The sequence below is a fragment of the Hemibagrus wyckioides genome, linkage group LG07, assembly GCF_019097595.1.
Source record: "Hemibagrus wyckioides isolate EC202008001 linkage group LG07, SWU_Hwy_1.0, whole genome shotgun sequence".
In the NCBI taxonomy this organism is placed as follows: Eukaryota; Metazoa; Chordata; class Actinopteri; order Siluriformes; family Bagridae; genus Hemibagrus; species Hemibagrus wyckioides.
Genome location: NC_080716.1, coordinates 15,260,270 through 15,285,619, shown reverse-complemented (window position 1 = coordinate 15,285,619; position 25,350 = coordinate 15,260,270). Strand labels below are relative to the sequence as shown.

Here is a 25,350-nt window from a genome sequence, read left to right as displayed (position 1 = left end):
GATAGATAGATAGATAGATAGATAGATAGATAGATAGATAGATAGATAGATAGATAGATAGATAGATAGATAGATAGCATCTGATCAATAATGCAGAGCTGGAACCACTTTAATCACCACTGCCCCAAAAAGCTTTCCCCTCCCTGAAATTACACAGAAAACTTGACTTGATTGTGGTTCTAGTAGCTGGTGACTGCTAGATTACTGAATGAAACATTAAGTCAAAAGGATACATATTTAAACATTTGATACATTAAAAAAAAATTAATGCTTTAATATACAAAAATAAACAAACATTTAATGTGTTTTTCCTTAAAACAACTTGTTTTACTATTTATAATGTAAAGAATAGAAAACTGGCTTTATATGCAAGTTACTGTTACTTGTTACACTATTACACTGATATTCGTTTAGCATAAATGTCTACAGCGATGATGTTAGCAAAATGATTTTCATGTGCTTCTCCATTATAACATGTCAGGTTTGACTTATTTAAAAAATCAGGTATTTAAAAAGTGTGTGGGGCATATTTTGAATCACACTGTTAGCTTGACATTAGTCAGCTATAGAAAGTCCTCTCTCAGTGTCTAATACTCACTGTGCAAACTTTACATTTGTGTACTAGCTTCTACTCTGTAAACAAACTTCATACATAATGACTCACTGAGCAAGATCTAATCAATAGACTAAAAAAATACAGCAGCATACCTTTAATATTAATAATGTAGCATCATAAATAATTATTTAATCTGTGGTTATTATTAAAATAAACTCAATTTTGTCTTAGCCATATGTGGTCTAGAATGATAATATCTAATGATTGTATCTTTTGAAAACATACCTTAAAATAAAAAGAAGTAAAAAAAAACAAAACAGATTCATTGATTAGTTTTATCTAGCTTTATATGAATATAACAAGCATAAAAATAAATTTTGTGAAACACTTAACACAAAGTAAAATAAAATCTGACCTTCGTTTGACCGAAAATAGTCTAAGCCCTGTTCAAAATACACGATATTGCCAAATGTTTTGGAACGTCTGCCTTTACATGCACATGAATGTAATACGGAGTTGGTCTGCCCTTTGCAGCTACAACAGCTTCAACTCTTCTGGGAAGGCTTTCCACAAGGTTACGTGTTTATGGGAATTTCTGACCATTCCACTAGAGGCGCATTTGTGAGTTCAGGCACTGATGTTGGACTGTTAGAAAGCCTGTCTCACAGTCTCCGCTCTAATTCATCCCAAAGATGTTCTTTCAGGTTTAGGTCAGGACTTTGTGCAGGCCGGTCAAGTTCCTCCACAGCAAACTCTCTCCTCAATGTCTTTATGGACCTTACTCATGTTGGAACAGGAAGGGGTCATCCCCACACTGTTCCCGCAAACTTGGGAGCATGAAATTGTCCAAAATATCTTTAAGCATTAAAAGTTCCTTTCACTGGAACTAAGGTGCCAAGTCCGACCCCAGAAAAACAACACCTGAATTTAATGATTTGGAGGGATGTCCCAAAACTTTTGCCAATATAGTGTAGATTATTGATGCTAAATTCTGCAGTATAGAGTATTCATTATACTCTGAAACAAAGTTCTAACTGCCTAACATTGTAAATAATATTGAATTAAGTGATCATGATCATTTATGGATAGTTATGACAATCTAATAATATCAAAGAAAGTCCCTAGCTGCAAAAGATGCTTAGATGGTTAGCGTTATACTGTATGTTCAATGATTCACTTTACTGAGTCGATTCCTTGAATCTGTCCATTCAGGTGAGCCGAACTGCGGCTTTTGTGTTCATTTGATTCTCAAATCGCGGAGTGTAGAAACGTTTCAGTAAACTGACTACCTTTCCTTTGATTTACTTCAATAACTTGCTCAAAAAAACAAAGAATTAGGGAACCTCCCATCGCAATTTTGCCACAAATAAGGCATGTCCAAGCACGTCGGTTCAGCCTTATGTATGATCTTTACTTTCCATTAGATTTCATTGGCAACAAGTTTCAGTGAATTTGATTATAAGCGTTAGAGCTTGTATGAGATGTTCAGTATATGCAAATTCTGAATCAAGATAAAATGGCTGACGTCCAGTTTTTCACTATAACCTATAAATTCTCAGTGAACGAGTGAAATTGGACACCTAGTGATTCAGCTCGGCTCTTTCTCTCCTCCCCTCACTTAAACAAAACGTTGCGAAATTCCTCAAGTTTTCAGGCGGTCGTGAGGAATCGCTTTCCTGCTGTTATTAAATGTAGCACACGGGCTTAGGCTGACTTCTTTTACAAAGACGGAGTTTGTTAATTAGGAAGTTTTAAGTTACAAGGACCAACAAAGAAACAAACAAAACGCGGATCGAAAGAAGTGTGGGGGAAAAAAGGGGGAATGAAGACGGCAGGCGCGTAACGGGACCGAAAAGGAGGAGACGACTAACTTCGGGAAAGCTATGGGAACTTAGGCCTTCTTATCGACCATTTTGAAAGCACAAATATTCTTAACCTCTGCTTTATTTACATAGGCACATAGGTAAGCTACCTGACTTTTTAAAATTGTTTTGTACTCCTGGAACATTAATAAACAACTGGACAGATCTTCAGCAGCCTACGTGGCCAAACCTAAAACTGCTCAAGGTTGGGCCTGTTTAGCTTTGTTAAAATAAAATAAAATAAAATAACAGAACAGAACATTTCTTACAGATCTGAAGATTTTATACTAGATTTGGATATAATTTTCTGATAACATGAAGAAAAACAGACAAATTATTGACTTTCTTTCTGTCAGGTTATAGTCCTGATATATTCCCCATTCTTTAATCCAAATACTGACTTTTTACTTGTTAGTATCACATCTTATAAGCACTGATTGCCAACCCTTTTTTGGTTACCAGATCTGTAGAGGTGGTTACACATGTCTCTGATAACATCTGAAACACTGATTGTTTATAAATGTGTCTCTGAAGTGTTCCAGGCATGATGGATGGAGAGAAAGAGAAAGAAAGGGAAAGGGGAGAGGAAAAAGAGAGTGATGAGACGGAGGAGGATGCCGAAGGTGCAGCCTTGCTGTGGCAAGAAGGTTCTTCTGATGATGACCTAGGACTGCCCATCATGCACTGGGAGGCCCTAAGCCTGCGTATTGCTCAACTTGAGAAACAAGAAGAAGAACGAAGAGAGAAGAACAAGGTCAGTGATACAAAAAGCATGCAAAATTTAATGGCATACAGTTATACACATGTATAAATGGTGTGAAATGACTACCAAAATTGCTGGGTCGTAGTATGGAAAAATATATGTATTATGTTACTTTTTCACAATTCCCAGTGAACATTTACTATACGTAGTTTCAATATCAATGTACAAAGCTCTAATAACCTTTATAGTCTTATAGAATTTAAAAAACATGTATAAAAATATGTAACGAGTAAATATTTAAAAATAAAACAAACAGCGAGATTTTAATATCCGAGCTGTAACGACAGAATTGGCTGGTGTTTAGAAGTACTGACAATATCCACACTTTTAGAAAAAAATAAATATATAATTTGTCATATATAGATATGATTAATATAATATAGATAATCTGACCTGGAATTGCCAAGGCTTGATTTTTGCACTTACTCATTTGGCAGATTTTTTCTTCCTCACTTTGGTCATTTGACACCAAGTAGCCAGCTGTCCTGTCACATAACAGCTTTCAAACTGGAGGATGATGGCTATTATGTGTTACCCTGAAGCCAGTTACCACATCTTTTCAGACTGTTGCTCATGCCACATCTCAGGGCAGTTGAATACATCTGGAAGAAAGCGAAGAAAAACTTCTCTCTTTCACATATAATGAGCTTAGCGATGCCCACGATTGACTAGTGTAACTAGTCTATGAATGTCTAGTGTATGATAGACTGAATAGACTAGTGAATGTCAATAACAGTGACAGTATTTGAATTACCTCACAACCTTCTCGTGACCCAAGAGAAGTGGAACCTCAGATTTCAGTGATTTAGTAAAACATATTAAATATACTTCTACATTACTGTATTGTTCAGAGATTACTTATTTTAAGATTCATCTGAAGCAGCTTAAGTGGTGCCTGTATGTTTTCTGTATATTTCAAGGATGTTGCCCAGTGGACAGAGAGTTGGCCTGAGTTATATAACCTTACCAGACATCAAGACACCTGTGAGGATGTAGATGATAGTCGTCTGACAGCCCTAACATCACGGTACTCATCGATAGATTCCTTTCTGTTATATTTTATACTTTGCTATAATATTGGAATATAACTGGATTTTTGTGGTTATTTTAGACTCCAGAGTCAGATGAACCTGCAACTTTGCTTCATCAACAACAGCGAGAGTGAGGAGGAGGAGGAGGAGGAAGACAAGGGGAAAAAAGAGGTTTTCAATGGCATTTCATTTTTATTCAATCTATTACACTGCAGATTTTGAAATGCAACAAATAAATATATCTATGTCCATTAAACAAAGTGTATTGTAGCATGGTATTTCTTTATATTTTTATATATATAAAAATATATTATTTTTTTATATATATATATATATATGTATATAAATATTATATATTTTTAATTTACAGTTGAACAAAGGTTCTGGGAAACAGACGCAGCAGCCACAGCAGCATTCCAGCACTGCATCCAGCAGTAAAGCCAAATCTGGTGGGTTTAAGAAAGAGGTCAAGGCTGCTCTCAGCATGCTAAGACACAAGCTGAGGTTGGAGCAAAAACAGGTGACCTTACAACAAGATCTCTTCTAATTTTGATTCCTCAAGTCCATGATAAACTTTCTACTATAATTTAAGCCTGAATTTGTACATGGTTGTGGAAAAAATATGAATCTGTTTGACTGTTCTTTTATAGAGCAAACCCCCCAGTGATGCAGTTAAAGAGAGAACTCATTATAATCGCAGCGACTTGCAGAAGTTCAACTTAAAGGAGTTGAATGCACTGAAGACCACACTAAGCAAAGATATTCATAGTAAGATTTCTTGTACATGAAACAGTATTAAATCTTTATTCTCCAAAATGTAAAGACTGATAGTATTGTTGCTGAGCATTTCTTGCAATGACTAGCAGCATGAGTTTGAAATAACCCTTTAAAGAGCTGGACCTGGATCTGATGTTTTGCAGCTCTGAAAAAATGGTGTAGATGTCAATGCATATTAAAATACTGAACAATACTTTTATTGATTATTTATACGGCCCTGCACTGACATTGATGGACAGTTCTATTAAAATTACCCAACATGGACAATTTTCACCTTTTTGTATTTGAAACATACAAATGGCTAAAACATACAGTTATCTTATTGTTCTAAACATTAAAGGTCAAAAGTTTGTGGGCACCTGATAATAACACATATTTTCTAGCTGATCTTGTTCTAGATTTAGTCCCCTTTTACTGTTACAAAAACCCCCACTCTTTTCTGAAGCCACTCTTCCACTCCAACCTTGGCAAACCACACTTTCCTGCTCCTTCCTTTGTACACAGGGGCATTTTCATGCTTGAACACGTTTGGGCCTCTTAGCTCAAGTGAATGGAAATTGTAATGCTACAGCGTACAAAGACCTATGTTTGCTATACAGTTTGATATTTGAGTTTTAGATGAAAATAAGAATGTGAGCTGATAGATCAGAATTTCAGTTTTAATTTCTTGATATTTTGATATAATTGGAGAATTGTCTTACGTTACGTTAAAGCAAATAACATTTAGTATTTGGTTGCATATCCCTTTCATGCAATAACTGCATCAAGCCAGCAACCCACTGATATCACTAAACCTTTATATTCTACCTGTTCTGATGCTTGTTACACAGCTTCATTCGCTTGTTTGTTTTAGGGTTTGAGAGGGGGTTGTTCCCTTCAGTCTCCTCTTCAGGAGGTGAAGTTGAGTTGTGGTGATTGACTTGGCCAGTCTAAAACCTTGAAATCTTTTTCACCTGATAAAAGTCCTTTATTTTGTTGGCAGTTTGTTTTGGGTCATTGTCTCGCTGTATGAAGTTTGATTGGATGTATTTCTAGGTATATATATAACTTCAAAATTAATTTCGCTGCTACCATGATGAGTTCATCATCAATAAAGATTAGTAAGTCTGTACTAAAAACAGGCATGCAAGCCCATGCCATGGCACTACCTCCAGTGTGCTTGACTGATGAGCTTATATGTTATGGATCATGAGCAGGTCCTTTCTCCTTTTTCCTCACAATTCTATTCCTTTGGTAAAGGTTAATCTGTATTTTTCTCTGGCATTCTGATTCTTTCTGAGTGGTTTGCATCTTGTGGTATGGCCTTTGTATTTCTTCTGTTGAAGTGTTCTTCCAATGGTGGATTGTAAGACCTTCAGCCCTGTCCGGTGTAGGTTCTTGGTGATGTCACTGATTGCTGTATTTGGGTTTTTCTTCACAGCTCTCACATTACTTATGTCATCAGCTTTTGTTGTTTTTCTTGTCTGTTTAATGTCTGGTTGTTGTGCTGTGGTGTCTGGCATTAGTGGTTTCTTTCTTTTTAAGGACATTACAGGTGAATGTATTGGCTACGCCCAAGGCTTGTGCAATGGCTCTGATTAGTTTCCCTTTATTTTCTCCCATAGACAGCATTCTTGTCTACATGTCAGTTTATCAGTTTAAATAACAAATTCCATAATTATTTTTATTAACAAATTATTAACAAATTCAGTAATTGTTATTTACAGTTGTTTTAAAATTGCACAAAATGTAAGGCTCTTTATAGTTTAATGTTTTTTTTTTTATAGTAGATTTACATACATCTTCTTTTGTGTGTGTGTGTGTGTGTGTGTGTGTGTGTTTGTGTATAGACCTCAGCTCTGAGTTAGTTGGCCGACTTCTCACAAGAGACCAGCTAAGAACTGAACAGGATGCCATGTTACTGGAGATACAGGATATGACGTCACTCTGACAGAAGAGGTCACTTCCATTAAAGGGACAAAAAAGATGCGTTAATAACTTGAGAACTTACAAACCTGGGAGATCTGCCTGGAAGACTTAACTGTACTGTGAAAAGTTTCTCCACACCAAAGGACTGTTTTTAGGATTTTAAGGACTTAAATTGCACAGATTTGTTTCTGATATTTCCTTTATTTTAGCTGCTTTGTAAGGTTTCTATTAATATGTTGATATAACGGTGTTGTAAGGCATTAACAAGACATTAGTAAGCTGTTATTGCTGTCTAGGACCAACCTCTTTCCAGAATCAAATTGTTTTTGACAAATCATTATTTTTTATTGTTCCAGCCCCTTTAGGTTTGTGTCATATTTACATCATTTTAGTGATACACTGCATCCATAATTTGATATTCAATAGTTTACAGTCACATGCAGACACTTGTAGAGCTAATGGATAAAGCAATAATCTCCTGATGGGATGACGTGTTTCACACCTGTGCACACAAATGTAAATTATGCAAATTAGCAGTAAGAGAATCAAAACTGCCTAAAACATGCTCATTAAAATCTACCTAGAATAAGTCAGTTGTTTTTGTATGTATATATGTTGGGTAGCATTGACTGGTGCTGCTTGTGACATTTTTATAGAATAAAGGTACAGTTTATTCACAATATGTTATATAGAGCTGGCGATCAGTACACTTTAGGTGAGTTATATCTCCTTATTGCTTTTCTTTTAAACTAGATCCGAATATGTATTCATAAAAAGTCATTTCTTTGCCCTGCATAGTCAGAGTTTGTATGTTCAAAAGGACAGCTCAGCAGAAATAGAGGAAAGAAGACAGACAGGGGGAGGGACAGATGAAGAGGTGAGAGGAGACCAAGAAGAAGGGAGGGATGCATAGAATGGTCCGCAATAGGTACGACAAACAGACGAGGTGAAGTAGAGCAACAACTTATGGTTCTGAAGTCACCTAGATAGGGCAATAGATTTAGTACTTTTTTCTTATCTATTTGTCTGTGCTTTCTTGTTCACACTAATGATGGATGGAAAATGAACTAGGAGTGTTTCGCTGGCATTTGGGATTCTGTTCAAAAATTTCTCTTCTGTCCGAATCGGTAAGTTTTCCAGTTTGTAATTACACAGAACCAGTTAGAGGTATTTTTGTACCACTCTGATACTTGACACATGCCTCTTATACCTTTTTCTTTAAGAACTGTAATCTATAAAGTCATTTTTTAATATTCACACTACAAGAATATTACAAAATTTGTATTTTCCCTGGATTTATCTTTGTCCCCATGAAGTCACAAATAGATGATTTATCATAACATGGTTGAGTGAACAACTCACTCTTGTTGACACAATGCTTTATATGTTTCTCAAGTGCTGAACAATATAGCCTTTTGCCCTGTAGCTACTCAGCTTAATGCTCAGTCTACAAGAAGAGAAGATAACCATTGTATGGCATGTGGATAAAGTTCAAAGCAATGTTTGATGTTTAAATATATCCGCTGAAGCATATAGAATGATGTTATGCAGAAAGAGCTAAAAATGCTTGTCATTAAAATCTTGTAAACTTTTTGGGGGTCAAAAAGAGGAAAGAGTCTAAATGGGGTAACAAGTGAGTAAGAAAGGGAGACGGATGATGGTACACTGAGGGGAAGTGTGGTTACTGATTGATTAGTTACTGAAGTGAAAAGAGTCTGAATCAGCAGCATATACTCATGCGGCAGGGCGGTAGGGCAAACAGCTTCACAGATTGTGAAAGAAAAGCTGAGGGCGGGGGGAGAGAAAGAGGCAAAAGAGGCCACCTGTCAGACCAGTAAATAGAAAAGTGCCATCTTGAATGACTCTAAAATCAAATCAGTGCATCAATTTTATTTGTAGTGTGTCAGATTTTGAATGCTACACTAAATATAATGTCAATGCTGTTATCATTTTTACAGAAATTCACATGGGACCACCAACTGGAAAAACTAGAAATGTAGACACTTTCCAGCATTGGAATCAGCAGCTGTTTTATGGACACTCACTGTGATGATGACACAGAATCACATCCTTAATAAGAGCTTCAGATGCAATCAGAAATGGTGACAGACACTCCTACAGACCTGTCTGAAACAGGACAAGGAGATGACACCCTTTTCCTCTTTTCAGATAATTCCTCTAATGCTGCCTCCTGCAACATTGATGAGTCCTACAAGTACATCTTCCTTCCTATCTGTTACTCCTTCACATTTGTCTTTAGCATCAGCCTCAATTCTGTGGTTCTCTATCGCTCCTTTCGCCGTACCAAGCACTGGAATGTGTCCCTAATTTATATGGTAAACTTGGCTACTACTGACTTTATGTATGGCCTCTCTTTGCCATTCCTAGTGGCCAGTTACATCATGCATGACAACTGGGTCTTTGGAGATTTCATGTGTCGCTTGGTGCGCTTCCTGTTCTACTTCAACCTGTATTGTAGCATTTTTTTTCTCACCTGCATCTCTGTGCATCGCTACCTGGGCATCTGTCATCCCATGAGGACCATCACTCTAGAGACCAAACGGGCTGTAAAAGGCACTTGCATTTTGGTATGGCTTGCTGTCTTTGCGCTCACATGCCCAATTTTTCGATTTGCACAAACAGAGCTTCTTCCCCGTCGAAAGGACGGTGGAGCATTAGAGGTACATGAAATGAATGGTGACACACACAAGTTCAATACAAGTCCAAGTGCTGAGATGTTCTCTAACTGCTGGGATGATGCTATTGATAAGGAGTTCCAGGACTATGTTCCTTATGGAATAACCCTCCATCTCTTAGGGTTCTTTGTGCCATTTAGCATTATTGCCTGGTGCTACTCACGTGTAGTTATGACTATATTTCGAACACTTAATTCCCAACCTCCTGCTAATGGACCAAGGACAAGGCAAGGAAGCAGGGCAGTGACAGGAGGAGAAGGCATGTCCATTATTCTCGGGGCTCATTCACCGTATGTAAACAGGCGTCGCAAGTCCATCAAAACCATCATAACCATTACTCTCCTCTTTGCCCTTTGCTTCTTCCCCTTTCACGTTACCCGCACGATTTTTTTGGTGCTGAAAGTGACCAGCAGGGTGCACTGCCATACAATGCGGATGGTCTCCATTTGTTACAAAATTACTCGGCCACTAGCATCCTTCAATGCCTGGCTTAATGCTTTGCTATATTTCCTCACCAAGGAAAAAAGTGGACCCTGTTGCAACAAACCACCACCTTCCCACCATGGGCTCCTTTGGCCTTTACGGATGCTGGGAAAAGGAGGGAATGAGGAGGAGGAAGCTGAAGAGGGAGTGAACCATAAAAACAATGAACTCAAGGCAGAAAACAACATATTCACAGAGTTACCTTGAGACAAAATATAAGAAATATGTTGTATTGTGTTTGAAATGTTAATAAAATGATATGCCTGGATGTACAGTCATACGTACTGGGGAAAATCTTAAAATTGATATGTATACATTTATTTCCTTATGCATTCATATAAAGAGGGGTGGGGTGTCAACCGGTAATCTAATAGTGAGATTGTTATCAGATAGCAATTATAAAATCTGATTAGTGTGATTCAGTAATATTAAATATGTTCTGTCTTTTGCCCTTTATGCCATATTACTTGACATGATATTACCGGCTGCTGGGACACAAAATATAACTACATGAGGACATGTTTACCTCAGTACTGGCCTTGGGTATTTTGATCAATAACAGTGAGTTGTCATGTAAAAGATTCAAATGTAAATAAATTATATTTCCATGTACTTTTAAACTCACTAAAAGTTCCATGTCTCTGCTGTTTCTCAGTAACCAGCTTCTTTGTGTAATGGGACACATTAAAATGTACACTTCTTGTTCTTAGAAATGGTCCGGATATGAAAATACAGAAAAGGTTAGGTCATTTCCAACCAAATATCCGTCAAAGTCCATATTAAACCTCACATGTGAGAGGGACAGAGGTTATTACTTAGCAGAGTTAAATATTTCCATTTGTTTAATGGTCAACTAACATTTAGGGACAAGTTGTACCCATATTTAACTGTTATAACTTTAAACACTTAAGATTTATATTTATAAAGCAGTTTGCTTGTGTCAGAAATCATTTTTCATTCATATTCCAATTTCTCTGTTTTCAAACTGTCTAGGGGAGCCTAAGTGGATCTGAAAGGGTTAGAGTCCTACTCTAACACTTGTAGCCTAATAATGAGCTAATAAGTCAAAGTGAGTGTAACAGAGCAAGGACATTACTAAACTGTGCTGGACTCTGACCATATAGGTGCACAGCTGCATCCCTGCTCTGAACACATAGGTAGGGAACATGGAAAACAGACATGCAATGCCTCCCACCATCACTGTTCCCGGCTTAGTCACTTTAACACTGGCTCCATAGTACTGGAGCAGATGTGGAATAGACCTCTACTACTGCCCACAGCTTAAATAAAAGTTTGTCTTTTTGAAACCAACAACCTTTGTGCTGTTTTCGTGTTGAAATAAAAGAAAGGCTCCTGGACCTCAACTCAATTAGTGCTTGATCAAAGATTAAGCATTATATATACAGAAATGCTGCATAAATATAAATACCAGTCAGTGGAGTTTCTAAGATCGATAACATTAATACTTAATGTTTCTGTGAAAAGTTCGTTTTACACTATATTGCCAAAAGTTTTGGGACACCCCTTCAAATCATTGAATTCAGGTGTTGTTTTTCAGGTGTTGGACTTGGCCCCTTAGTTCCAGTGAAAGGATCTCTTAATGCTTCAGCATATCAAGACATTTTGGACAATTTCATGCTCCCAACTTTGTGGGAACAGTTCGGGGATGTCCGCTTCCTGTTCCAATATGACTGTACACCAGTGCACAAAGCAAGGTCCATAAAGACATGGATGAGCGAGTTTGGTGTGGAGGAACTGCACAGAGTCCTGACCTCAACCTGACAGAACACCTTTGGGATGAATTAGAATTGAGACTACGAGCCAGACCTTCTCATCCAGCATCAGTGGCTGACCTCACAAATGCGCTTCTAGTGGAATGGTCAAACATTCCCGTAAAAACACACTCCTACACCTTGTGGAAAGCCTTCCTAGAAGAGTTGAAGCTGTTATAGCTGCAAAGGTGGGGGGGGGTCAACTCCATATTACATTCATGTGCATGTAAAAGCAGACGTCCCAAAACTTTTGGCAATATAGTGTATATTATGCCTAATCACTGATAAGTTAAAGCCTTGTCAAAGTACGTGGTTAAGTCGCAAGATAAGATGAAATAAGTTATGATCGTCAATTGTGGGGATCTCTCGTGGCCGAAACCATGGCATTCAGTGATTTCACTAACATGACCACATCAAGCACAGTCCTTATAGGAAGCTGACTGAATATGCATTAAAGCTTGCCTGCAGGATGCCATTTTGTCCAACAGGGGGCGACATGTGGAACATCCGTTATTTCCAGTTTGGAAATTCAAAACAAAACCAGCCAGGCCAGTTCCCGACCTGCACCGCGGCAAAAATAAGTGCTGACCGTTAAAAAAATTAAGAAAAAAATATTTATAAATTCATAAAGCGAATATATGAACACAAGACGCCTGGTTTCGTAAAGATTATTGAAAACACGAGTTAGTGAGGCATCAGAAACGAAAAAATTGTAAAGGAAATTTTTTTCTTTATTTTTTTTTCTCCCTGCCTCGTGTCATCACAGTGTAGAGGTGCTGCGGTGAAGCCTTGGCGCCATTTTCAAAGTTCAGAGCCCGAGTGAATGGAACTCTTGTTATAGACAAAATTGTTATTTTGTGCTCTTTTATTTATTTATTTTCTTATCCTTCTAAACCCGTCATCATTTTTACACTCCGCGGTGATTATACAGACTTCGACGACAAGGAGTTTTATTTTTCCATTTTAAAAAAAATAAGGTAAATGAATATATATATATATATATTTTTTTATTTTTATTTTTTTTTTTTGCATTTTATCAAGCAAAAATGTTTTTATACATGTCAGCCTTTTTCCTCCCCGTCTGAACTATAGGAACAGAATTAATAATTGTTCTGTCTTTATTTATTCGATAACTAATAGATTACTGGGGTTAGTTTCTGTATAATGCTGCCATGGTCATTCTTCGGGCATTTCTAGCTAATTGTTGCTACAAAATGGTTTATGTCGATTTTGTGCTAGTTAACACTAACACACACACACACACGAGTTAGGTATGAAAATTGGTAGGGTCAGACAGCTGTGTATGTAGAATAGCCTTCAGCTTTGGTTTCTGGTTAAGCTAATGAGTAACTTGGGGATCTCTCTCTCTCTCTCTCTCTCTCTCTCTCTCTCTCTGTGAGTGTGTGTGAAAGAGTGAGTGAGTGAGTGAGTTAGACGGCACAGTAGCTGTCACCCGAGCTTTTCAGTTACTCCACTAGTTTAACACTAACCAAAAACACGTGTGTGTCTTATAATCTATTATAAACGTTAGTAGGTGTCTATTGTGATGAAAAGAACTCCGTAACTAATCACTGTGTTTTATTCTTACGATAAACAATTTAACTGCTCGGTTTCGATGAGTGTCATAACTGTACACTATTATATTTTTGACAATGACCGTCTATGAGGCGAATCTTTCTCTCTCTCTCTCTCTCTCTCTCTCTCTCTTTCTCTCTCTTTCCGGTGACATTTTGTAGATAATTGAGCAGTACATTTTCGCCTCGAAACGGAATTGTTGTTGTAGGTTCTTCATATAATCCAAGTTTAGTCTCCTCCACAAATATCATTTTCGTTGATTCTGTGTGCTTGCTTTCGCATGGCAGTCTCTCTCTCTCTCTCTCTCTCTCTCTCTCTCTCTCTCTCTCTCTACCTTACAACCAACACAAACTATCACTGCGTGGCTCTGAGCCAGTTATACGGATTTTTTTGCTTTGTTTTATAAGCGACTAACTTAAAAAAAAATTAACTAGGTATATTATAAAGGTTAATTGAGCTCGGCACGCGCGTGGTCTTACAGCCCCACCCACCTACACACGAGAGTTTTTTTTTTATATATATTTATAAATTTTTAAAGTTATATATACTTTAGTTTTTTTATACGACTTGTGGTTTCGCCTCTGCTTTGTAATAATTTTATTGCCACGTTTATTGATGATCACTTGCTTACATCAGTGCATGCCAGGTATAATTAGTGCTGACAGCTTCATACGGGATCATTACTGGTAGGTGCTGAAGAGACATTAAGGTGATAAAATTGGTCATTAAAAAAATAGTTTTTAAAGTGTGAAGAGTATAGAGTGTGTGGTATCTAGCTGTGTGTGTGTGTCTGTCTATGTGCATGTGCATGTGTATGTATGGATGTGAGCGCGCGCGCGCGCCTGTGCGCGCACGAGTAACGTGAAGAGGCATGGGACTGATGGTAGACTTTCAGCAGGTTGTTGACTTTGGGAGGGGGATCAGGAGAACACATAGTGAGTATGCTTGTTCTTGGTGACTAGTTTGTCAGCAATATGGCATTCTGGTGCTGGTTTTGGAGAGCTGCTCTTTGCATTACTGATGAACTCCTTGTCTAGTGAGAATATTACCCAGGATTTTAATATCTTTGGACTGAGTGCATTTCTATAACTTGCACTGTTTTGTAAATTTGTGAGATCATGCTTTTAAAAAATTTGCTTCCCTAGGTTTTAGGGGTTTTTTTATTTTTATTTTTTAACCGCTCTGTTAAAGTCAAATGTCATACACTACATGCATTTGATGCACTGTAAATGACTTGTAAATGTATGGAACTGTTATTAAATATAAGGTCTTGGGCTGTGAAAAGGAAGTTGAGTGCTGTATGAAATTTAGGTTCCTGCTCCATCACAGCTAGAATATACCACAGTAATTAATTAGCATGTTTCACCACATAGGCTGAAACATTGACACAAGTTTTGTCTCTTTAGTTTTTGTTTATTTGTTTGTTTTTGTGTGGTTTTTTTTCTCGTGGCAATTTTTCAAAATTTTACCCTCAAATTATAAGGTCATTATTTGCATCCACATAATGCAATTAATTTTGCTTGAATTGATCATGTTTGATTTTTAAGCATGTCTCTCATGTTAGGGCCTGGGCCTGACACTGTTCCTTCTCTGGACTGTTTTTAGTCTTCCTGTTTTTGTGTGTGGTTACTGAGGCTTAGTGAGGACATGTTTTGTGCAGAATGAGATGATGCATGAAATGTAAGAAAGTGGATTACTTATTTAAATAATTGATTTAAAAAATGTAATCAGCACTGGATCATATTCATAATTTTGTTATCAATATACATTCATATAAACCAGATTTTGAAGAAGGGGAAAAAAAACAGCTTTCAATTAATATGACTATTAAGGGGGAAAAACATAAAGTCAGTTTTAAGCCAACATGGTGTGTGTTAGTACAGTACTTATTTATCAGTTGCTGAATCGTGAGTGTTGATCTTATAAATAGTGGCTAAATCTTACAGATCTGCTTGGGGCACTCTTTCACAAAGTGATATTGTGACTTTGGTTTCTTTTGGCTTTTGCTTTTTGGTCATGTATTATTCGCAGAGGTCTTTGTCTTGTCTGGCTGTGTGTGCGTGTGTGCGCGCATGCAACTGTTCAAGCCCAGTTGTCTTTCTCAGTAAAGCTATCTGTGGAACCAGATCAACATTTTCTCCACTTTTTGTACCTAGTCTCTCGTTCTATGCACAGCCCACAGTGCCGGTACACACAGCCAAGCTCAGTGTTGCGATGAAACAATGAAAAGAACATTAAAATAACAACAACAAATTTTTTTTGGTATCTTCAAGTGGTTTCTAGAATTTAATTTCTTGTCTTCCCCTGGTTGCACTTGTATTTTTATTTTAGTTCATGATTTGAGCTCAAATGAAACAAGGCCAAGAACGAAAATGTTTTTCTAAGACGCTCAACAGAGTTTAGAGATTGTAGTAAAAGTTTTCCTGCATCATGGCAAAAAAAAAATCGGCACAAACACAACACTTTTTCTTGTTTCGTGTTCCTCTTTCCCTGTGTTTCTGCAGTCGAGCCTGCTCCCTCTTTTGTTCCCTCCCTCCCTCCCTTTCTCTTTGCTGGCTGTGTGAATGCTTTGGCATGGGTACAAGAAATCAAGCAAGCGAGAGCTGCTAGCACTGGCGCGCTCCACACACGAAGTCCCACAAATTAATTTTTTGCCTGGAAACGGTTAAAGCAACAGTCCCGAAATTTTACACCCTTTGAAAGAAACCCCAGGGTGACGCACTGATTTTTTTTGGTATTTTTTCAGTCCCCCAAAAATGTTCATTTTAATTGTAGAAAGTGATGCCCCGGGAAAAAGGCTACAACCCCTGCTTTTTATGCCTACCAAGTTCCTCAGGCAGCCTCACTAGCTACAGCTAAGCAGAGGCTGCACACTGCATGGACTGCTGGTCTGGAAGGGAATAGGGAGAGAAAAAGGGTTTAGGGGCTGAAAATAGGTGGTGGGGGACAAAAGCTTTAGGCACTTATTTTACTCCTGGAACCCCCAGCCTGGAATGGGAGACCCAATCTTAGATGAGTGGGTGTATTTTTGATCTCAAATTAAGACTTGGAATGCCAATTGATAAGTGTATGTGAGGATTTCTTTCCTTTTTAAAATCTTTTTCCACAAATTTGTTTTAATGGATTTAGAAATTTTAGTTGATGGTTTTCCTGTTTATATTTATAGAATTTGCATATTTGCATGTTACAGCCCTTGACTGGTGTCTTTTACCTAGTTTTAAGAAAGATAGTACTTACTGTCTTAAAAAATTTTTTTTGCCTCTTTCAAAACTAATACAAGTTAAACCTATTTTAAAGTAATTAATTTAAAGTATTTCCCCCCTCCAGGTGCAGAATTGACTTCAGAGGACGATTGGTGTTCAGTGAGTTCCTTTTGGGATTATCTGCCACCTTCACCTCTCCTCTGTTGCTCAAGAGGGTAAAGAAAAAAGGCCGAGGGTAAGTTAGTTTCTTTTCTGTGTCTGCTTCAAAGCTTAACCAAAATGGCCCCTGGTTTGAATGGGTAAGAAAAAGTTAGGCCAGGGTGTGTGAGAGTGTGGGCTTGTGCTCCCGCACTCTCTCTCTCTCTCTCTCTCTCTCTCTCTCTCTCTCTCTCTCTCTGTCTCTCTCTCCCCCTCTCTCTCTCTCTCCCTCTCCCCACACCTTTTTGCAATCTCTCTATTCGTTTCTTATTCTCTCTCTCTCTCTCTCTCTCTCTCTCTCTCTCCCTCTCTCTCCCTCTGTTCCCTATTGCCTCCTGATCTCCCATTTCTTGTGCTTTTTGTTGTTTGCGCTTTCTCTCGGTGAACAGCTGGCAAGAGTAGACAAAAATGAATGCCTTCTTCAGCTGTGCTGACGTGATCATTTGATTGAGACTGCAAATAGGCTGCTCTTTTATCAGCTATAACTTGGGCTTCAATCTATAGTCTTTTAGTAATGCTGTAATGTTGTGTAGTTAACATTTCGGAAGGATTTTTAAAAAGATATACTACTTTTCTATTTTCTCCCCGAAAACCAATAAATAATTTTTTAATATTTAAAAAAAAAAATCAATTGAGGATTTGATTACACTACATGGTGTGATATTGACAATATTCTTAAGCTTTTTAAATTACACTACATTACCTGCAATAACAAGTGTAAGTGTAGACTTAAGTAAAACCAAATATTTTGCTGTGAGAATTATAATTTTCTCCATTAATTAAGCTACAGCAGGGTTTGGATGTGTTGTCTGTGTTCGTGTGTGTGTTTGTGTGTGTGTGTGTGTGTGTGTGTGTGTGTGTTCCTAATTCTTTATGTTAGGGCCACCATTTAATGCTAACATTTTGTATTATTTTATAAAAGCACAGCCATCCAAATTTTTGTCATTGTAGTAATTAGTTCTGATTATCCAGCTACACAGAAATATTTATTATTCAAAAGATGAATGTGTATTGGGTTTGTCTCTGTTAATTCACTGTCAAGGTCACACCTTTGGGATTTTCTTCTACAGTTTTTTCTTTGCTCTGTCCTTTTTCTTTTTTTTTTTTTTTTTACTTAGTTTTCACCTCACCTTCTGTACCATTTCAAAATATAGAAAACCTTAACAGTTAATTTTTCATTTGCCACAAATCATTATGTCCTGTTAAATATGCCTTATTTTTTCCAGCATGGATTTAAATCTTAGAACTTTTCCCCCTATATGTTATGTTTTTGTATTTTAAATTGATTTATACAGTTTTGATATTTCCTTCTTTATTAAATTATGTATTTACATTTTTCCCCCCTTCATCCTTGTTCATGGGGTGACCGGATCAGATGTAATTTCATAAAGTGACAGTGTGAATGCTACCAGAGAAATAAATTAAGAAACTAGATTGATTAAAATCACAGTGGGAATTATGCCAAAAAAAATTCATGATATTTGAAGAATTTTTGCGATCTGCATACGTACATGTATGTATAATTAGGCTTATACTTATAGCTAAAATAATAAATTAATTCTACAAATTACACTTACAATTGTAAACATTTTAACATCTAATCCTTATATATATATATATATATATATATATATATATATATATATATATATATAAATATATATATATATATATATATATATATGAGAGAGAGAGAGGGATCAATTAAAATAGTTAATTTTTAACAATTAGCCCATACTCCATATGATCTGCATTGTATTTTACCATGATTAAGTTATATTGCCCCCAGTCCCATTGCATTTTAAAAACATTTTTTGATATCCTCTGTTCTTATTTTTTCCTCTTACTAGACTACTGATTTGTAACAGACTTTTAACAGACAGTATTCGTTTTCTTCTTGTTCTACCCTTCATATCTACCATTTTGTTTTTCATTTTCATCATCCATTCTGACTATGTGGTTTAAGACACTTGTTCAGCTTTTAAGGCTGTTATTAGTGCGGCATGAAAATGTTCAGCATTTTATATGATCATATTTTTTATGATGTAGTGCAACACGTTCAGAGTTGCCCATTTCATACTAAATGATTTTTACTTTTTTTTTCTCCAGTACAGCAGATATGCTTAAACCCCGAATTGTTTTTATTCAGCTCTCAGTCTTACATCTACATTTCCCCACAGTGGAGCTCATTTAGTACAGTTTGGTACAGCTAAAGAAACAAAAAATAAACAATGATGCTGATTATTATAGGCTGCTGTGTCTTGAAAGTGTCTGCTTTTTCCGGATGTTTTAAAGGAGTGTCAGCATCTCCCTCGACCCTCATGAGCAAGCCAGAGGGCTCTGTAGCAGCACATCATGGTTTGTAGGTTCCCAGGTTGATTTCCAAATCATTATGTGCTGCTACTGGGAACACTGGTGATTCTGCCACTAACAACATTTATATATTCTCCATCGTCTGGACGGACTCATCATTTTTAATATTGGTCTCATCACAGTGCTTTCATATTCTAGGTAGTGTAGTTCATTATAGAGAAGAGACTGTTATCACCTCGACCCTAAGTTGTGCGGGCTTCTTGATTTAGAGAGATTTTGCTAAATAACCCAGGATGTTTAAATGATTATGTAACCTGCCACACTGATCACCTTTAATATTTCTCTAAAGAAAATATAGAGTATTGTAATATTATTAATATTAGTAATCTGTGATGGATCACTACATATATTCCACTGTGCAATTCCTTGCACACTTTTTTACTGAAGTGGTACAAGCAACAAATCCTTTGTGCATCTCTCTATTTCTGTTCCTTCTCCAGACCACACACTCATGACGGCAGCTTTGTTTCTGTGTGCCTGACATTAGCAGCACATCAATATTGGCAGCTGCCCTCTCCCTGGGTTGCCAGTATGTTTTGTGCTGCTCCCGTCAGACAGACACACTCTTCATCTCTCTAGAATGCAGATCGACAGGACAAACGCATGTCCTTGAAGGCTGATACGAGGTGTGCTTTATGCACCTGTATATAGTCTACATATTATAAATCATGTAAATACTCGTAATTAATATAAACAGACTTAATGACCTCAGTTTACATTTGCACTTGTTATAAAAAGCCTCAATGTGTAAATAGCAAGAAATAAAATGAATATTTAAAGTTTGTTGAAGTTTAATTTTTATTTACACACACACACAAACACATACACACACGCACCACAAAATGTGAATTCCATGGTTATGTAATGGTCACTTAGATAATTACACTATGCAGGATATATGAAATGGATTTTCATGGAAAATTAAGATGGATTTGAAATGATGTCCATTTCCTTTTATGTATAAACCATGGCTTTGTGTGTCCATTTCAGAATTAGCATGTTATACAGAAACAGCACTAATGTTTTTGTGTAACTGACATTTTACACCCTGTAAGTGTTTAGAAAACTTTGTTGTCTGTCATTCAACATTTGTCACACAGCTGCTTTTAGCAGAGACTGTGGTTTCTGGTTTATTTTATTGGGTTATCAGTGGCACTCATAGCTGGAACAATTAGAGCTCAGTGGGCTAGGATAAATTGAGTTTATGTATATGTGACAACAAAGATTTGTCTGAAGCCACAGTTTTGCACATTATCTGGATCTACACTGGAATTCATAATTTTTTACTCAAAAATTGAGAATTTCCTTTTCAATAAGGAACATTTCTTGGATATAAAGGTGGTCCTCTGCAGATATTTTTTTGTATTTGTGCTTACCCAATCAAGTGTAATTTAGAGCACTGTCATACAAGCCACACAAATACTTAATTGGAACCTTCTTCACTGGTTTCTCAGAAGAACTGAAGAAAGTGTAGCTTTTTTTTTTTTTTAAATTGAATTAATTTACATTACTTGCACATTGCCAAGTAAACAATGCTTTACACCAGACCAGTGTTTAAAATTGCGGTCACAGAATATCTGTTCAGGAATAAATAGATTTGACCTTATATTAAATTGCTTATGTATAATTTATCAAAACACAATTATTGACAGTGAGCCTCTGTGAGCAAAGGATAGACCACCCAACAAAAAGTGAATTTAACCTTTTACAACTCTTTCACAAATAGATATTTCAGACTGTTTTAGTCACTTCATACATGCAGTGATGACCTTTGATGCAAACAAACAAGCAAAGAGTACACAAGTGTTGCACTCAGTCACATGCAGAATGCATGCAGATTACTATTAATCGGACATAATGGACAAATTAGAGTTAGAAGTTACATAAGCTGACACGAGGACAAACAGTACTGGAAAATAGCATTATCATGTATTTATAGACAGTTGACAGAGGAAGAGATTCCCAAAGATGATAAAAAATGAATGCATTTACATAAGACCAACATATAAAATTTTATTTAAAATGAATTTATAATAGACAATAATTATAAGTATTGGTGTCGTATGACAAAAACGGTAAGACATTGATGATCTGTGATCTGAGGCCAATAGAATGAATATAAAATGAAACACATTTCCATTAGCCTTAAAAATCTGACCTTGCATGAAAACTATACCTGTTTCAGAATCCATCAATATAGTAAAAATCAAAGAGGCCAGTTCCTGGCCTGGGCTGTTTTGTGAAGGTTCAGCCCGGTCTGATATAATATTCCTTTTTTCTTTTCTTTTTTTTATTTACAGTTTTATGTTTTGTGAATGGATTCAGCGGGACAGGAGGGGCAGGTCACTGGAGTTCATGATGAGACTTGAGTCAAGGTTCAGACTTTCTGTAAGACAAATTTGGACAAAAGAACCTTTAACATTGGTTCCATTGAACAACACAGCACTCAACAACTCATACTCAAACTGAAAATATTGTTGTTGTTGTTATTATTATTATTATTATTACGTTGTATGCCTGGGGTCTTCTAGAGCAAGTAAGGTCAAGGGACCACCAGGGGTCTGTGAAGTATAGCCAGTGGGTCATTATTTATTTATTTATTTATTTATTTATTTATTTATTTATTATGTCACAGTGGTGGAAGTCACAACTTACATAATTAAAGTTATGCTTAGGGACTCAAGCACCAAAGTAAAGCCATGCTTGAAAGTTGAACAGAAAGCTCTATTGCTCAAAAAAATAATATATAATGTTCTAAGTATATTGTAGAAATTGATTTTACAGTTAAAGGGGCCACTGGACATAAAAGTTCGGGTGGGTACTGACCCAGGAAAGTATTTTAGTGGATCAAACCATGATCACGAAAAAAAAAATTGTAGAAATTCTGATCAACATATGAGGAGAAAACAACAGGCTGTAGGCTCATCAAGAAAGCTTTTACGGACTTTCATAGATTTTTTCCCCACTCACAGAGGTGATTGAGTGGTGTCTATGACAGTCTTGGGAAGCATTCTTGATGAACCTACAGCTCGTCAATTTCTCCTCATATGTTGAGCGTGATAAACAGAATTTTCAAGTTAAATTGATGTCTCATCTGTTTACAGTCTGTAATATTAGACAAAAGAGGCAAATTCCAATATGAAATAAAACCACTTCAGAATAATGGGTCTTATTTATAGCCAGCATGAAAAGGTAACTGATTAAGCAAGGAATTGTATGTAGCTGGACAAATTTTAGTTGAATACCCTTGCTTTAGAGGTTATAAACATTCCCTTTAATAATAATCAAGCAACTTTATAATACAATTTGTACCTTGATCAAAGTTGAGCTTCTTTGTTGCAGAGCTGTCACCGAGTCCCTCGATGTCTACCAGATCGCTGTTTACATCTGAATCATTCAAAGCACTGAGAGTAACATCTGTGAAATAGACAAATTATAAATAATTAATTCTACTCATGTCATCAAAATACTCCATAACACAATCATGAAATGTCTTTTCCGTAGTGATGCTCACCTGCAGTTTTTGGCTTCTTGATGCTAGCAGAGCCTGTAGAAGGACCCTGTAAGCCTGCCGACACTACAACCTGAGATGTTGGTACAGCTATGATTGTGGGTGGTGGAGGGGGAGCTGTGGCGACTGGGACCTTCTTGGTACTTTTCTTTGGGGAGTCAGAAGACAAAGGAACTCCGCTGTCTTCATAAAGTTTCCGCTTGACTGTGGTCTTGATTTGTGCCCTAATCATAGAAAGTTAATTCAAATTTGTAGCTAGTCATAAATGAACTTTTACATCTTTTGGTTTACAAATTCCCCCTAAAAAATACAAATACTGTTTTGTTTCTCTTGAATTTTCACAAAGTGTATTCAAATTCCAAAAAAGAGGACCTCTTGCATTTCTATGCAAAACTTTAGCATATATTACAAAACCAAGATATACACCGATCAGCCATAACATTATGAGCACTGAGAGGTGAAGTGAATAACACTGATTATCTCCTCATCATGGCACTGGTTAGTGGGTGGGATATATTAGGCAGCAAGTGAACATTTTGTCCTCAGAGTTGATGTGTTAGAAGCAGGACAAAATGGGCAAGCCGCAAGGATTTGAGTGAGTTTGACAAGGGCCAGATTGTGATGGCTAGACGACTGGATCAGAGCATCTCCTAAACTTGTGGGGTGTTCCCGGTCTGCAGTGGTCAGTATCTATCAAAAGTGGTCCAAAGAAGGAACAGTGGTGAACCAGCGACAGGGTCATGGGCGGCCAAGGCTCGGTGATGCCCGTGGGGAGCGAAGGCTGGCCTGGGTGGTCTGAGCCAACAGATGAGCTACTGTTGCTCAAATTGCTGAAGAAGTTAATGCTGGTTCTGATAGAAAGATGTCCGAATACACAGTGCATCTATGAGGCTGCACACCAGTCAGGGTGCCCATAATGTTATGCCTGGTCGGTGTAAGCCTACATCCTGAGACAAGAGCAGTCAGGCCCAGCATAGGAAGCAAAGCAAAGTAGAGAGACCTGATTGCTTACACTGTGCGCTTCTTGATGACCGAGCTGAGTGCGTTCAAGTCGTCACCAAAACGCCTAACAGCTGACCGGAGCATCTCAATCTCTGTGTCCGTCCATTTAGCTCTGCAAGGAGAGACAGCAACCAGGGGACAGGCCCCATGGTGTGACTATACTTCAGACTGATTAAAATGGGTCTAAAATCATTTGGAGTATAAAGAAATGTGCTTATTATTAATATTATTGTTATTAATGAGATTGCATGGTCTTTGAAAAAATTCAAGAGAAATAAAAACTTTGAGATAAATTACTGTTTGTTTGTTTTTTGTTGACAAAGTGAAAGAGAATGTGTGCAGTAAAACATCCCTGTTCAGGTCATGTATTATTAGTAAAATAGGGAAGAACACCACAAGTGTCTTCACAGAAACAGGCTATCCTTTGACTCATCACCACTTCACAACAAGAAGCACGCGTTAGAGAGCAGCAGTGCCTCCGCCTTCAACACTACTCACCCTGCTGGACTCGAGTCCGCCACCGGGTGCAGCTGCATGGTGAGCTCTCCTAGTTTGGTAAAAGCAGCTCCTGCTGCAGAGAAGATCTCACCAACCTGTGGATATATATATATATATATATATATATATATACACACACACACACACATGGGGGTATAGAGAAGTCAGCAAAGGGACAGATCTGCATGTACACGAGTGGGTGATGTGTAATGATCATCAGTGGAATCAACAAGAAAATGCACATGATTTGCTAGAAAGCCAAAATGTATCAAGCAGACATCTTGCAAACACAGGGATCTATAAAAAGACGAAGCGCATACACTAAGCATATAGAAGAGGAATAATATTATAGTAACATGCAGTTAATAACAGTGCATTAAAGCAGCACTGATCAGACTACTAACTACCTTTGTTGATGCCGAGGTCATTGTTCCGTCTGATCTAACCAGCTGATTTTGTTGCGACAAAAATCAGCGTTACAGCGCTTCCAGTTTAGTTCACTTATACACAACTGATGTTTCACAAACACCCAGTGATCACTTTTCTACTGCATTAGATAAAATAATGTTTTGAACTAAATAATGGCATTAGTGCGCCATAAAGGTTCCGCTCCTGATCGCCGATGTTCATTGGTCAAAATCCTACCTCGGTCCGCGATTGGTCAGGTCTTTTGAGCTGTTCAAAACAACCAAAATTGCGCTAAAAATGCGCAGCATGTGACATATCTGTCTCGCCCTTATTCGATCAGGAGGTACCCCAGGACTAGGGTATTCTATTGGTTTAATGCATTGTGATTGTTTTGGGATTCATGTATGCAGATATATTTAATGTTGTATGTAATTTTCAGTACTTTGCATTCATTAAAAAAAAAATGAAGCTGTCTTTAAAGCGATCTTTGGCTACAGCACGTGAATGCGAAGGTTTATTTCACTTCTGCGAGCGCAAAGCGCCATCTGCAGGACAAAAGCTGCATTACAACATGGCTGTATTCTACAAACTCGATCCACAGTCATATATACAGGGTTTAATCTCATGCTCGGTTTATAGATATTATTTCTATATTATATTGATATTTTCTTTTAATATAATTAGTGTCGAAAACACTTCATATGGTGCGCATATATTTGAATATAAAAACTGAT

The 25,350-nt window shown here is 37.2% G+C and overlaps 3 protein-coding genes across 4 annotated transcripts; 2 read left to right on the top strand and 1 right to left on the bottom strand.

The window, feature by feature from the left end:
* The first annotated feature begins 2,159 nt into the window (after positions 1–2,159).
* si:dkey-6n21.12 (schwannomin-interacting protein 1) lies at positions 2,160–7,486 on the top strand. Its single transcript, XM_058395739.1, has 7 exons — positions 2,160–2,519; positions 2,953–3,172; positions 4,102–4,208; positions 4,293–4,383; positions 4,583–4,732; positions 4,863–4,980; positions 6,819–7,486. Exons 2-7 carry the CDS (start codon positions 2,963–2,965, stop codon positions 6,917–6,919), a joined length of 777 nt encoding a protein of 258 aa, XP_058251722.1. The 5' UTR covers positions 2,160–2,519; positions 2,953–2,962; the 3' UTR covers positions 6,920–7,486.
* Positions 7,487–7,623: 137 nt separating this feature from the next.
* On the top strand, positions 7,624–11,335 carry si:dkey-6n21.13 (P2Y purinoceptor 3). Its single transcript, XM_058395737.1, has 2 exons — positions 7,624–8,024; positions 8,856–11,335. Exon 2 carries the CDS (start codon positions 8,985–8,987, stop codon positions 10,281–10,283), a length of 1,299 nt encoding a protein of 432 aa, XP_058251720.1. The 5' UTR covers positions 7,624–8,024; positions 8,856–8,984; the 3' UTR covers positions 10,284–11,335.
* An 8,635-nt stretch (positions 11,336–19,970) lies between these two features.
* zgc:92664 (uncharacterized protein LOC436695 homolog) lies at positions 19,971–24,863 on the bottom strand. 2 transcript variants are annotated; one of them, XM_058396025.1, is made up of 6 exons: positions 24,616–24,863; positions 24,209–24,303; positions 23,721–23,822; positions 22,712–22,932; positions 22,510–22,614; positions 19,971–21,583 (listed from the first exon to the last, which is right to left on the bottom strand). In XM_058396025.1, the coding sequence occupies exons 1-6, from the start codon at positions 24,634–24,636 to the stop codon at positions 21,519–21,521; spliced, it is 609 nt and encodes a 202-aa protein (XP_058252008.1). In that variant the 5' UTR covers positions 24,637–24,863; the 3' UTR covers positions 19,971–21,518. The 2 variants fall into 2 exon arrangements, with proteins under 2 accessions (XP_058252008.1, XP_058252009.1); XM_058396026.1 differs by lacking the exon at positions 23,721–23,822 and having other exon boundaries at positions 24,616–24,861.
* Positions 24,864–25,350: the final 487 nt, after the last annotated feature.

What these genes read in the sequence shown, in the direction of transcription:
- si:dkey-6n21.13 (XM_058395737.1), top strand. Translation starts at nt 8,985, where the DNA reads ATGCAATCAGAAATGGTGACAGACACTCCTACAGACCTGTCTGAAACA.
- si:dkey-6n21.12 (XM_058395739.1), top strand. Translation starts at nt 2,963, where the DNA reads ATGATGGATGGAGAGAAAGAGAAAGAAAGGGAAAGGGGAGAGGAAAAA. An exon ending in AACGAAGAGAGAAGAACAAG is followed by an intron (nt 3,173 to 4,101) that starts GTCAGTGATACA and finishes GTATATTTCAAG; the next exon opens with GATGTTGCCCAGTGGACAGA. An exon ending in AAGACAAGGGGAAAAAAGAG is followed by an intron (nt 4,384 to 4,582) that starts GTTTTCAATGGC and finishes TTTAATTTACAG; the next exon opens with TTGAACAAAGGTTCTGGGAA.
- zgc:92664 (XM_058396025.1), bottom strand. Translation starts at nt 24,636, where the DNA reads ATGACCTCGGCATCAACAAAG. An exon ending in GCGGACTCGAGTCCAGCAGG is followed by an intron (nt 23,823 to 24,208) that starts GTGAGTAGTGTT and finishes CTCTCCTTGCAG; the next exon opens with AGCTAAATGGACGGACACAG. An exon ending in CAAGAAGCCAAAAACTGCAG is followed by an intron (nt 22,615 to 22,711) that starts GTGAGCATCACT and finishes TCTATTTCACAG; the next exon opens with ATGTTACTCTCAGTGCTTTG.